Source organism: Felis catus, chromosome B4 (assembly GCF_018350175.1).
Source record: "Felis catus isolate Fca126 chromosome B4, F.catus_Fca126_mat1.0, whole genome shotgun sequence".
Classification (NCBI taxonomy): Eukaryota; Metazoa; Chordata; class Mammalia; order Carnivora; family Felidae; genus Felis; species Felis catus.
The window spans coordinates 47528070-47541210 of NC_058374.1; the positions used below are offsets into that span (position 1 = coordinate 47528070).

The 13141-nt window shown below is 43.3% G+C and overlaps 1 protein-coding gene across 2 annotated transcripts in view; it reads right to left on the reverse strand.

Moving 5' to 3' along the window:
• GRIN2B (glutamate ionotropic receptor NMDA type subunit 2B) overlaps window positions 1-13141 on the reverse strand; it is a 422286-nt gene that overhangs the window by 13317 nt on the left and 395828 nt on the right. For both annotated transcript variants that reach the window (XM_019834554.3, XM_019834555.2), the window contains 3 exons: window positions 7572-7732; window positions 5526-5713; window positions 2319-2557 (listed from right to left, as the gene is read on the reverse strand). In XM_019834554.3, the coding sequence (XP_019690113.1) occupies window positions 2319-2557; window positions 5526-5713; window positions 7572-7732 (588 nt within the window). The remainder of the gene's footprint in view (window positions 1-2318; window positions 2558-5525; window positions 5714-7571; window positions 7733-13141) is intronic.

A 13141-nucleotide genomic window follows, 5' to 3' on the forward strand; every position in this document is an offset into this window, starting at 1 on the left:
AGGCTAGAAATGCCCACGTGGAGGACGCTCTCCCCTCCACCGCTACTAACTGCCTCGCTGGATTGAGAAAAGTCAGGCATGAAACGGGGCACGGTCTTAAAACTCATAGAATGCTGTGGCCAGAAGCTTGCCTGATTTATCACCTTGCATGTGCACAAGATGAGCCAAGCTCAGTGGTCTGGCTCTCTGAGAGGGGACACGCTCACTCCAAGTGACTTGAGTAAATAGATTGGAATCGTAAGACATGACATTCTATGCCTCGACTCCACCATCGCCTTGCATTGACTTTCCTTCCTGTGCCTACGTTTTCCCATCTTAAAAATGAGGTCATGATATCAGCTGATCGCAAAAATGATTGTCAGCTTCCTGGAAATCGATAGCAATACTCCCCAGGTGCTGGGGCTGTTCTGCCCAGGCCGGCCACCCTTGACTGGTGGTATAGCACAGGGGAGCTCAGAGCTCATAACAGCCACTTTTTTTCCAGTGGCTTTTAGGATTTTGGTCACCAAATAACAGCTGAGCAGTTCTCTTCTTGAGCCAAGCATGAACCACATTCACAGAGAGAGTTAGGGAGCCCTGGGGTCAAAGAAGGATTTTTCTCCTGCTGTGTCCTACACCGTGGGAGGGCAGAATTGGGACAGACAGCAAGTACTAAGTAGGGACAAATAATTCCCTTGTTGAATCCTCTCACTTATTCTCTCTTTAGCTCCTAGTTTCCTTCTTACACTTTGTCACTCACTTAATCTTATCATACATAATTAATACTGCAACAAATTAGTATTGATTGAGAACTCCCTGTGTACAGCTCCTTGTTCCAGGCCTTGAAGAACACCACCCAGCCCAGGTAATGGGTTGGGTTCAAGTCCCAAGTCAGGGAAACCTGCTAATGTCTCGCTCCCTGCCTTGGAAGGTGGACACGTTTGAAACCTTTTTCCCTGGCAAGGGAAGTATGTGAAGAGGAGGTGGTTTCAATTGGGTCTTGAAAACAAAGGGGGTTAATTTGGGAAGGGCAGTTGCCCCAACAGATGGGGATGAGGGCAGAGAAGATTCGAATAGAGAATCACAGCTAAGTGGGGGAGAAGAAGGGGTGAGAGGAAGTGAGCCTCACCATCCCAGAGGGCCATAGCAAGACCTAAGATCTTCGAAGTAAGGTTACTGTCCTTACTTTCCTTCTTTCTAACCCTCCTTGGTTAGGGCCAAGAGAAAGCGCCAAGCAGTTTCTTCTGCGGGGGCCTTGATTATGCTTCCGGGTCGTGAGTGGGATTCCCGTTACAGGCCACCAGCTCCCCCGTTCCTTCTGCCATCACCCTATGTTGGACCTCAGAAAGGGCTGTACGGTGCAATAATGTGATTCAGGGACCACGCATCCCCCCTCTCCTGCGTACAGGTTCCTGAATGGCCTGAATCAGCTCACAGCCAGAGAGGAAATTGTTCTGTAGCACTAAAACACTACAGGAAAATGATGAGAAGATAGGACGACTTAATGAGAAATCCATTTTCTTACATAACTCCATTAGAGCCCAAGTTAGTTATATCTGAAATCCAGCCCTCTATTCTATAAAGGACATCTGAGGTCACTTCTCACGAATGAGTCCCAAAACTTTCCCGACAAGAATTAAAAGAAGCCTGCCTTCCCCCCACCCCCCTTCGCTGTGATCCTCTGTTCGTATTTAAAACTGAGTTCTGAATCCTCACTTTGGACCAGAAACAGAGAAGAGACCTAAGTAAAGAATGACTTAAGAGTTGTACTCTTGTTTCAGTGAAGAAAGTTTCTGGAATGTACATTTCTTATGGGTCAGTACTTATTTCTGAAGGTTCCGTTAAGCTCTTTAACTCTGTGTAACTCACACGTGGTTAAAACAGAGAGGAACCGTGGAACTACCAATAATTTATCTCTGTATGTCAGAACAAGAGAGCCACGTTATATTTCACTATTTGAACAGACATGTGATTTTTTTTTTTTTTAAAGAAAGATTCAATGATTAATACAGCCTATACACAATTAACTAACGGTGACGGAAAGCATTTGGTAGGAGGCCAAAATTTTCGTTTTGACAGATCTGCCAGTTCTTCGTGAGAACCAAATGCCCAGACCCCACACACGAAGCTGCCGCTTCTTGGAGCAAAACCGGCACCCCCTGTTGTTTAGAGCCACCTGAAATCCCGTCACCCGACCCGCGGGGGAAAGGTGCACGAGGCGGTTTCTTGCTGCAGCTGCACGGGGCTGGAGTTAGTGCCCTCCTGGGTCTCTGTGCTTTGCACGGCCCTAGACTAAGCTGTCCCCCGCAAGCTCCCGACACCTCAATCGAGCCACTCACTCTGCTGATGGAGAAGACCATGCCAGGCTTGCCGGAACAGACGCCCATAAAGCAATGCCGGAACTGCCAATAGAAAAGGTGTTCGCAGATGAAGGTGATGAGGCTGAGAGCCATGGCTGCCCCCAGCATGTAGAAGACTCCCGCCATGTTGTCGATGTCCAGCTGGCTGCTCATGACTTCGTTCTTTTCATTGTGGCAGATGCCAGTGAGCCAGAGAGCCTCCAGCTCCTCCATCTCCCCTGGAGACGGGCCGGCAAGGGGAGCGGGGAACGGGGGGCCGAGAGCAGGCAGAGGGGACAAGGAGGGTATTGGGGAAGAGAGAGAAGGACACGAGAGAGAAAGAGACAAGGAGACGGAAAGAAAGAAAAATCAATAGAGAAAATCACGGTAATTTGATGAATACCGCCGTGTATCAATTCATCAACGTATTCAATAAGTATTCGGCGACAACTTCATGTGGGTACTGCAGTGACACAAAGGTATGGGGCATTGCCTCCGCTCTCCACGATCTGTCAGTCCAAACTGTATACAGATAATCAATATGACCGGCAATGTGCAGGTAACGCGAGAGTTCAAATTCAGGGAAGTAATTTTGTGCGTGGTGTGACCGGTCAGTTCTCCTGAGGAAGGTAGGACTTGGAGGTGGGCATAGAAAATGGGTGCGTTTTAATTTATATTGCATGAAAAGGCACTCGAGGCAGCAGAAATAGCATGATCAAGGGGAGAGAGGTGGGAGTACACAAGCCTTGTTTGGGAAAGACACGCAGAACAGCTCAAACAGAGAAAAGGGGGGCACAGGAAGCTGAACAAAAAAGGTTCATGCAAGGTGCTCAGGGCCTGAGTATCAGACTAGGTGCTTTGTACCTTCATTTGCAGACAGTAAGAAATCACATAATCAAATAAGAGATTCAGAAAATTGGCTCTTAAAATATGTGCAAATCAGGGGCACCTGGGTGGCTCAGTCAACTGAGTGTCCGACTTCGGCTCAGGTCATGATCTCAAGATTCTTTGAGTTCGAGCTCCGCATCGGGCTCACTGCTGTCAGCGCAGAGCCTGCTTCGGATCCTCAGTCCCCTTTTCTCTCTGCCCCTCCCCCACTCTCAAAAAAAATGTTTTTTTAAATGTGCAAATCAGATTGGGCTGGGGAAGGAGGGATGGAGAGAGAGAAGCAGAGGTTGACTGATCCCCCACTGACCCTCGCACTATCTGATCTCTTGTTGCAGAGGGAAATATTAAGAGTAAAGGGGAGTGAACTTGAATCAAATGAAACCACCAAATTTAGAACTGCCTCCTTGTAACACCGCTTAGAGAAGCTCTGCTTGATTTAATTCATGCCAGAGACAAATAACCTTTATCCACTCCCCTGGATACTAGAAATTAGGAAGGTACAAACCTTAGACAAAAGGAAAATGAAAAAATTCACGTGCCCTTGAATGCATCTAATTCTAGGCAAACAAAATTCTGAAAATCTCATGAAGAAAGCTACCTGTTCTAATAATTTCAGTTTGGTTAAAAATTTGAACTTTGAGTAAACTGACTGGAGCTTTGGTAACTTCTGCAAACAATCTCTACTGCTGCCCTTCCTCATAGACAGAGGCTCTGTCATTGCCTTTAAGTGACAGCTACATGAAAATTATAGAAGCCCTTATACCAACATGGCTTATATGCTTCAGCTATAAGCCTTGAGTCTTTCCAGTGTTAATCAAATCACTTTAAAACATTTTTTGAATGTGTATTTATTTTTGAGAGAGAGAGAGAGACAGAGAGCAAACAGGGGAGGGACAGAGAGAGAGAGAGAAAGACAGAATCAGAAGCAGGCTCTAGGCTCTGAGCCGTCCACACAGAGCCCGACGCGGGGCTCAAACTCACGAACTGTGAGATCATGGCCTAAGCCGAAGTCGGACACTTAAGCGACTGCGCCACCCAGGCGCCCCAAATCAAGTCACGTTTTACTCATTTCTTTGATCAAACTATGATTTTCCTAACTAGTGGGACAACGGACTTCACCTGGAGTCTGAAAATCCAGCTGTGTTCCTCTGCCTCGAATTTCATCCCTAACAGCAAAGGTTCTGCAGGCATAATTTAGACGACCTCCTGGCTGATGGCCTGTGGGGCCAAGCAGAGTCAGGCTGCCCTCCCATAACTGGATTAGCTTCTGGGAGACTAACAGGAAGAGTAGGTACTTTGGAAAACAAAGTGGAGAGGAATGCCGAAGGCTGGAGTGTAATGAAACTGGAGATCTTCTCAAAGCAAGATGGCTGCCTCAGTCTCCTGCCAGAATGACACTGGGGAGTGCCTTACGAGTTTCTGCCTCAGAGGACCCTGTCCCTGCTTCCTATCTCTTCCAGCTTAAAGAGCAGGATGGGAGAGAGGGAAGAATGAATAGATGGCCACAAGTGTACTGGCCTTTCTCTGGACACACAAAAAGCAGAAGCCTTTCCAAAGCTCTCTCTACTGCTCCGGCCACATGTGAAAAGACTGTCTGGAACATCTAATACTAGCCCCTCTTACTTGATCCCTGAAGGTCTAATCATACCCTGCGATCCTGAAAGGTACCTCCTTGGTCAACTACATTAATCCTCCCAAATTTCACCCAGTTATGGGTTGAACTGTGCACCCACCCCGTGACCACCGCCAAATTCCTGTGTTGATGTCCTAATCCCCAGTACCTTGAAATGTGACTTTATTTGGAAATGAGGTAGTTGCAGATGTAATTAGACAAGAGGATATCATGCTGGAGTAGGGTAGGCCCCTATCCATTACACTTGGCATCTTTAAAAATGGGGGGAAATCAGGCATCTACATAGGGAAAATGGCGTGTGATCATGAGGGCAGAGATGGGGCGATGTGTCTATAAGTGAAGGAACGCTAAAGGCTGCCAGAAAACCCCCATGAGCCAGAGGAGGGGCATGGAAGAGATTCTCCCTTGAGGCCTTCCAAAGGAATCAATGCTGACACTTTATCTTGGGTTTCTGGCCTCCAGAACTGTGAGACAAATTTCTGTTCTTTAAGTCACTCAGCTAGGGTACTTTGTTATGGCAGCTGTAGGAAACTAATACCTACCCCCCCCCCCAAAACTTCACAGTATACCGTGAGATAACTGTCTGGAAGTGCAAGGGTTACAGGAATGGAGAAGAAAGAAAGATTGGTGTTTTGGACTAGCCGTGAGAAGAGCCCAAATAAGCATTTCCCCTTTCTTTGACTCACCATCTCCAAATAGCTGCAGGATAGCAAGGTCCACCTGGCGCTTCCACCCAGAATCTTTTTGGATGGCAATGCCATAACCCGTGGAAGCAAAGACCTTCCCACTGCCAATGGTCACCAGCTTGCAGCCTTCGTCTCTGCCTGCCATGTAGTTCAGCACTGCTGCATCATAGATGAAGGCATCCAGTTTCCTGTGCAAGGAAGAAGCAAACAAACAATCCAATGGAGGAATTTTAGCCCCAAACTACCTATGGGGCCATTAATATGAAGCAATAGGGTTCCAGCCAACTATGGGGAGGACTGGTTCAAAGTAAGGCTCGAGTTGGAACTCAGCCAGAATCTAAAGCCTAAATCGCAGGCTGTTCTTTATGTGATTTCAGGTTGAAAGGAGGAGTTCTTTCCCTCCCACTGGGAATGATGAGAATGTAAGTCGGGCCTGAAGCCAACTCATAAGCTGTGTCTGAAAGGAGAAGGAGTAAAAAGGAATCAATAAAAATAATAACAGAAATAATGAAAAGTAACCATCACAATGATAACAACAAATAGCACGGGTTAGATTTATATAACATTTTTCATTTCTCAGTTCATTACAGTCCAGAGTGGGGATAAGTGTAGGTGTATGTGTTTCGATAGATGTGCAGGGCTATTTTTGTGGTCAGAAAGGTTTCAATATTCTGTTTTGCAGCACAAGGAGAGAAAGGAGTAGTCGGGGTTGTAGCGGCACAGGCTTACGTTAAGAGCGAATGTGCGCAACGACGGGAAAATCCAACGTATAGAAGAATTCAGGTCTCTCAAGTTCCCAACATAGAAGAATCTCACATTATATATTGTGCTTCCCAAGGGAGGAATATGTAGGGAAGGGAGTAAGACCACGGGTAAAGGCAGGAAGGCATGGACCGATATTTCAAACCAATCTTTAGACACATCGAAGGTAGAGAAAGAAATTCAAATACAGCCATATAGGTAGGTACTAGAGAGGTCTGCAAGAAAGAAAAGCATGCATCATCTCCTTCAATTGTATAAGGTGAGTTAGCTTTATCCCTCCTTAAGAAAAAATAAGCCCTTTCCGGTATGATAAGATAACAAAAATTTTTAAAAGGCCCACGAGGACCCTATAGAAAAGTGACACACCAAAAAACCAAAACTCTGATACGATGGACAGCTGTGGTTGTACCAGGGGCCAGGCTACCTACCGAAGTGGTCCTACACCCAAGCTCAAATCTCATCTCCTGTAATCTGCTGTGATGTCGTGGTGATAAGACAGAGTCTAACAGTATTTAAGGAAACATGCATCTGAGTAGCTCTTCCAAAACTGGAGCCACCGGGAGGTCCAGGTGCTGCTAGTTATCATACAACACAGGAAATCAGCTACAAGACCCCTTGACCCCAAAGTCCCAACATCTATAATGCTCAATCGTCTATCTATCTTATCCCACAGCCGTGGCTTTCAGAGGCCAAATGAATAAAGGGACCAATGTGGCTGGGATTATGCAAGCCAAGGTGTTTCCAGTTCATGAGCTCCTCTTAACAAACAAATAACTTTCTAGTGTATAAAGCTGGATCAAAGAACACTAATAAAAGCGGGAATTGGAGATCAGTTAACACATTCTCACTGTTTGTGGTCTAAAAACCTTCACCCTTTTCTTCCTTTATTCCTCCCTTGTCCAAAAGACACCAGAATCATCATGTTCACCTTTTAGTCAACAGGTCTTCATGTCACATGTAATACATGAACCTTAGCCTTGACGCTTCTCTTTTACTTTTACAGCTATTTTATTTATTCCTGGTTCACGGTTACATTAATGCAAGTAGAACATAATTTGTAAAAAAAAAAAAAAAAAAAAGTATACATAGAAGTATGTAATAGCATAGGAGTCTTTGTGCACTGGCCTGAATTATATTGTCAAATTCAACTTGGAAATCCACAGAAAGCAAATGCAGTCTTGTTTGCTTTAAGTTTGGCACCCAAGCATGATATAGCTGATTCAGTGTACATTTAATAAATGTGAGAAACATATCAAAGACTCTGAGCTTGGAAGCAGTTCTTACCCTGTTTTCAGGGAGAGCAATGCATCATCTACACCCCTCTGGTTGAACTTTCCCATGTAGGCATGCATTTCTGCATAGTTATTGCGAATATTCCTCTCTGTGCTGCCGTTGGGCACAGTCCCAAAGCGAAAAGGGGGTGAGAAGTCATTGGGTCTCTGGAACTGGAGAGAGAGAAAGAAAGAGAGAGAAAGAGAGAGAGACAGACAGAGAAAGAAAGAAAATGCTTCAGAAAACGTGAAGAGATATTAAGTTAGCATTTAGTGGATTTATAATGGAAGGGACCCAACTACAGTTCACCAAATACAATAGCCCTCACTTAGGAACAGCAGTTGCTAACTGAAAGAGGACTTCAATTCAATGCAATTTAATACATATTGTTGAGAGCTTTCTATTTGCCCAATCCTGAATTTAATCTATAACCTTTGCATGTTCCATTTGTGCATACTGTACAATATCAGTGACGATGGGGATGTGCTGTTAGCTTAACTGCACGGGCTTAGTCACCTTTACACCTGAAAATTATGTAAAATATGGTTACAGGTCTCTTAATTTAGGGGTCTAAATACATTGTCATTGCACCATTTAAGGCTATAGAACTTTAGTGGGATGAACTACATTGTACCCCTGAAAACAATTTGTCGGATATCAAATATATTTTGCTAAGAAATTTTCTTGACCTTCCTTGATGCATTAAAAGCCTATATTTATTCTACATGAGTTGTTGAACAAACTGTAAAATCAAATACAGTTTTCATTATGTTCCTTCCCTTGCTTAAGAACTAAGAGTAGATCTCCAGTGCCTATCATAACAAAGTGAAATTTCTTAGCTTAGATGTGTGGCATCAGCTTATTTCTGGTATTGCCCTGCAATTAATAAGACTGTATGTTGCTTCCTGAACAAATTATTCATTTGTATCTTCATGGCCTCATATAGTCTGTCCCCTCAGCATGAACTCACTTTTCTCTTGAGGCCAATTCATGTCCTTCATCTCAAAATGTAACTCAAAGCAATTTCTTCAGGACACCTTCTGTGAATTCTTTCCTCCATCACATCTACCCCAAAGTATTTGATGTTCTGGGTTTCTATCATGCTACAAATGCAATTACTCTCTGAATGAACTGGTTAAGTTCTCAGAGCTACTCTTTGATATAGTCATTAGAAGTTTAAGGTCTTAACTGAGACAGATACGGATTGAAGATCAGTTCTGCCACTTACGACTGTGTGATCTTGGGCAAGTGACATGAACTCCATGCATCATTTCCTCATTTGCAAGAAGGAGACAATGATGTCTCGTTTTCAAGGCTCTCGTGTGGATTAGATGATATAATGTATAAGACGTGACTGGCACAGCACCCTTGCACGCAGTAAGTGCTCAATAAAGATTATATTATTTTAAACTCACGTCTATATTCTGCATTCCCCAGTAAAGTTCACACTCTCCAACCTCCCCATTCTAATAGTACAGCAGTGATCAGCTAGAACGTGGCCAGAGTAGCTCCCGTAGCTTGGCACAGGAAAGACGATATAGATATTTCAAGTCCTCTTGGTTTCAATACTATGGGGATATATTTACTTCAGAGATATATTTGGAATACTCAGGAGTACTCTGAACCTCTGGACTTGTGTGGGCTTAAAGACATTCTCCTTTCTCTTTCCCTTGACCTGAAAAGCTCAGGAGCTTCTCTGAATATAGGGATTTCATAAACCACAAAATGTCACAGCACCAGGAACCACAAATACCGTCTTCAGTGTGCAGAGTTGGCCATAGTTAAGAGCAGAGTCATACAGTGGGGTTAGGCAATCTGGGATGCGTCAAAAGACCACTTCTTCTTGACTCAAGAGGCTTCCCGTCTGACTTATCACGGTGCTTTTCTCCATTAAGAGTTTTTGTTTCATTGGTTTTGAAAGGGTTGTGATTTTTAAGTGAATAAAAGAGTCCTAGAATTTTAGAGTTGTATAAAGCCACTCCAGGTTAACCAGTCCACACCCTTCATTTCACAGATGAAGACCAAGGCAAAGAGGACAAGTAATCTGCTCACTGACACACAGTGGTAGTGAAGGTCAACACTATCAGGAATCAATTGGCTTAATTAATAGTACTCTTCTTTGTCCCCAGCGGAGAGTAAGTTTAAGGGGACAGAGATATGTTTTTTTAAAGTTTATTTTTATTTATTAACTTTTGATAGAGATAGTGAGTGTAAGTGGGGGAGGGGCAGACAGACAGGGAGACAGAATACCGAGCGGGCTCCGTGCTGTCATCGCAGAGCCTGATGCAGGGCTCAAACTCACGAACTGTGAGATCATGACCTGAGCTGAAATCGGGAGTTGGATACTTAACCGACTGGACCACCCAGATGCCCCAACAGGGATATGTTTTATGGAAGAGACAGAATGCTATGCATATCACAGTCAATGACAATACTTCATTTGTTTGGAAACAGGTAGCCCCCAAATCAAATGCAGAATACATTCTATAGCAGGCAGCAATGTATAAACAAACTCCTTTTGATCAGCGACTCCCCACTTTGCTAGAACGATGACAACTGAGCCTCACAGTGACCAAGATATCCGAGGGCCCAGCATATTTTCTGCAACATCAGTGAAAGTTGAAATCGTGTCAGGTACAATTCTGGTGTAGGTCATTATATGTGTGGTCTTTTTTTTTTTTTTTGAAAATTAGCAATCCATGTAAGGTATACGCAATAATTTTGATTCACCAGATAGAATCTGATGTCCAGGGTGCCTCACTTCCTGATGAAGCCAGATTATGGAAAGTTTCTGCACTACTCCTTTGTAACTTTAAATTTTTAAATTATCTTCAGATTTCCAGATGTTGTTTATAACCATGTCCTTGAACAAAAACTAAAGAAAGGATCAAGGACCTAACATAGCCAAGATGACTGCAAAAGAAGAAAAAAAGTTGAAGGACTTATAATACCTGACTTTAAGACTTGTTACAAGGTGATAGAGATTGTGGCAGTGTGATAATAGCACGGAGAAAATAAGGAGATCATCTGAATAGACTAGAGTGCCCACCAACAGACTAACACATATATGGTCACAAAGGCAATTAAGCAGAGATAGGAGTATCTTCAACAAATGGTACAGGAACAATTAGATATCCATATGCAAAAAAAAAAAAAAAAAAGAACTTCATCCCACACCTCATGAGATATATAGAAATTAACACAAAGTGAATCACATGCCTAAATATAAATTATAATATTTCCAGGAGAAAATACAGGACACAGTCTTTGTAACCTTGAGTTAGACAAAGATTGATTTCTAGAGATATGACACCAAAGCACAATCCACCAATAAAGGAAAAAAAAAAATCAGGCTTCATCAAAATTAAGTACTCTTTGAAAGAAAGTTAAGATCATGAAGAGAGAAGCCACCAAGGGAGAGAAAATATTTGAAAATAGAGTCATTAAAAATCTAAAGGGAATAAATGATAACAGAGCCAGATTCTTAAACACTGAAAGGTGAAAGCATCTTCCGTAAGAAAACAACCAGAGAAACCAGCCAGACAGAAAGAATGGAAAGGCACAGTCCTTGGAATGCACTGGTCTCAGAGGCAGATAATTTGTATTGGCTTCTAGTTCCTTCTCTGACCAGCTGTGTGAACATGGGCAAGTTATTTAAATTCACAGAGCCCCATTTTTCTGGAAGTATTATTTTTAGTAATAATATATAGGAAACCACTTAACACAGTATCTGGTACATGCTGGATTCTCAAAATTATTGACTGCTTCTCTGAGGATGAAGTTCTAACATCTAAAATTGTCTTGTGTTAGCCAATGTTCCCTAAGATGGAAAACTCTTGTTCTCTCATTTGTTCCTTAAACTAGGCCAGTTCTGGGGACCAAGAGGGTGAGCGCACTGCCCCAGAATTAGCCAAAGCAGAGGCAGAAGCGAGCTTGCCTTTTCCTTTGAAAATTCTTGTCCCAGCTTGAGAGGTTTAAATAAAACTCGAATTTAAAAAAAAAAATATCCATCATTGGACATTGAACTTGGCTAAAATTCATGGCCATAGAGAACTGCATGTTCAGTGAGGCCTGTGGGGAAGAAGGAAAGAATAATCTCCCAAATACTTTGACACTTCCACTAAATGCCCTGTAACAAAATTTACCCCAAGCTGTGAGGCATTATATGGCACTTGTTTAACCTGAATAGCAATCAATGCTCTCTGGGGTTTGGGGAAGGAGTATCATTTTGTACTGCCAGGAACCACAAGTCTTAAAATCCACAGAACGGGGGGGGGGGATCCCAAGAAACAATTAAAAAGGATTTAAAAACCCCCCAATACACCAAGGAGATCAACACTGGATTAAAGAGCTCTGTCTGATTTTTAAGTAGGGAACTGTACACAGTATTCCTTATTGGTCACCTTTGGCCATCACAGGGTTTCCTTGAATTTGGAATCTTTTTCCCGAGTTACCCAGATTGGGATTATAGAAACAGATTTCCCCATATCACAAGTGAGGAAACTGAAGGCCTAAAGAGACCAAGTAAGTTGTTCCAGGCCACATGGCGAAGCTGGAGGACAAGCTGAGGCTTGACCTCTGGGAGCTGAGCCTTCCCACTGCCGGCTCGTATGCTGGCTGACTAGTCCCTACTACTGCTTACTGGGAATGAAGCCCCACACGGCAAGTGGGGCCACCTGTGAGGGTGTCCTTCCCTTTCTGGCACAGCAAACGCTGACTTGCATTCACCCTCTGGATTCAACACGTGGCTTCCAGCAATTACTGTAAGCACACATTTGCACAAGGGCAAAACAATGCCGAACGTTAAGAGAACTGTAATCTCACTTGATCCTCCTGGACAGCTGTGGGGAATCAGAAATCAACCCTCTTAGCTGTTTAGACCATCATCTCAGCCCCTGTCTTAAGAACCTCAAAGTGAATTAGTCTTGGCAAGCCATGCCAGGAGAGAGGTGCTAGAAGGCTGGAGTAAAGGTCCCTGCCTCACCCGAAGATGATTGGACTGGAGGGTCGTGGGGCTGAATGGAGAGCCTCTCATACAGCCTGTTGCAGAGAAGGGTAAGGGAAGTGTGGATCTGATCCATTTCGTCTTATTTATTAAATAAATATATAAACTTATTTTCTTATGTATAAGGCATTACTAATTCATTCGTAGCGGTTACTCATATCCAACACCTATGTAATAACTCACATTATCTCCTTTAACTATAATAATTAAAATGCATCAATTCATTTGGTAAATATTTGCCAAGCATCTCTTAGTGTAGAGGGCTGTATTAAGAACTAAGGGTACGAAGAAGAAGAAAAAAATCAGGCTCTGTTTTCAAAAGATTTACATATTAGACAGTCAGAGAGGTAAACATTCATTGGATTTTCTACTCATTTTCTTTTTCATTCATTCCTTTATTCTTTCATTCATACAGCTATTCAGCAAGGATCTATGGGCATCTGCCATGTGTAGATGTTATTCTCGGTGCTGGGGATACAGTATTACAGAAGAATAAGATCCTGCTTTGAAAGAGTTCACATTATAAAGAAGGGAGGCAAATAATAAGTGACCCCTGCCTGTTAAAGGTGGTGGACTG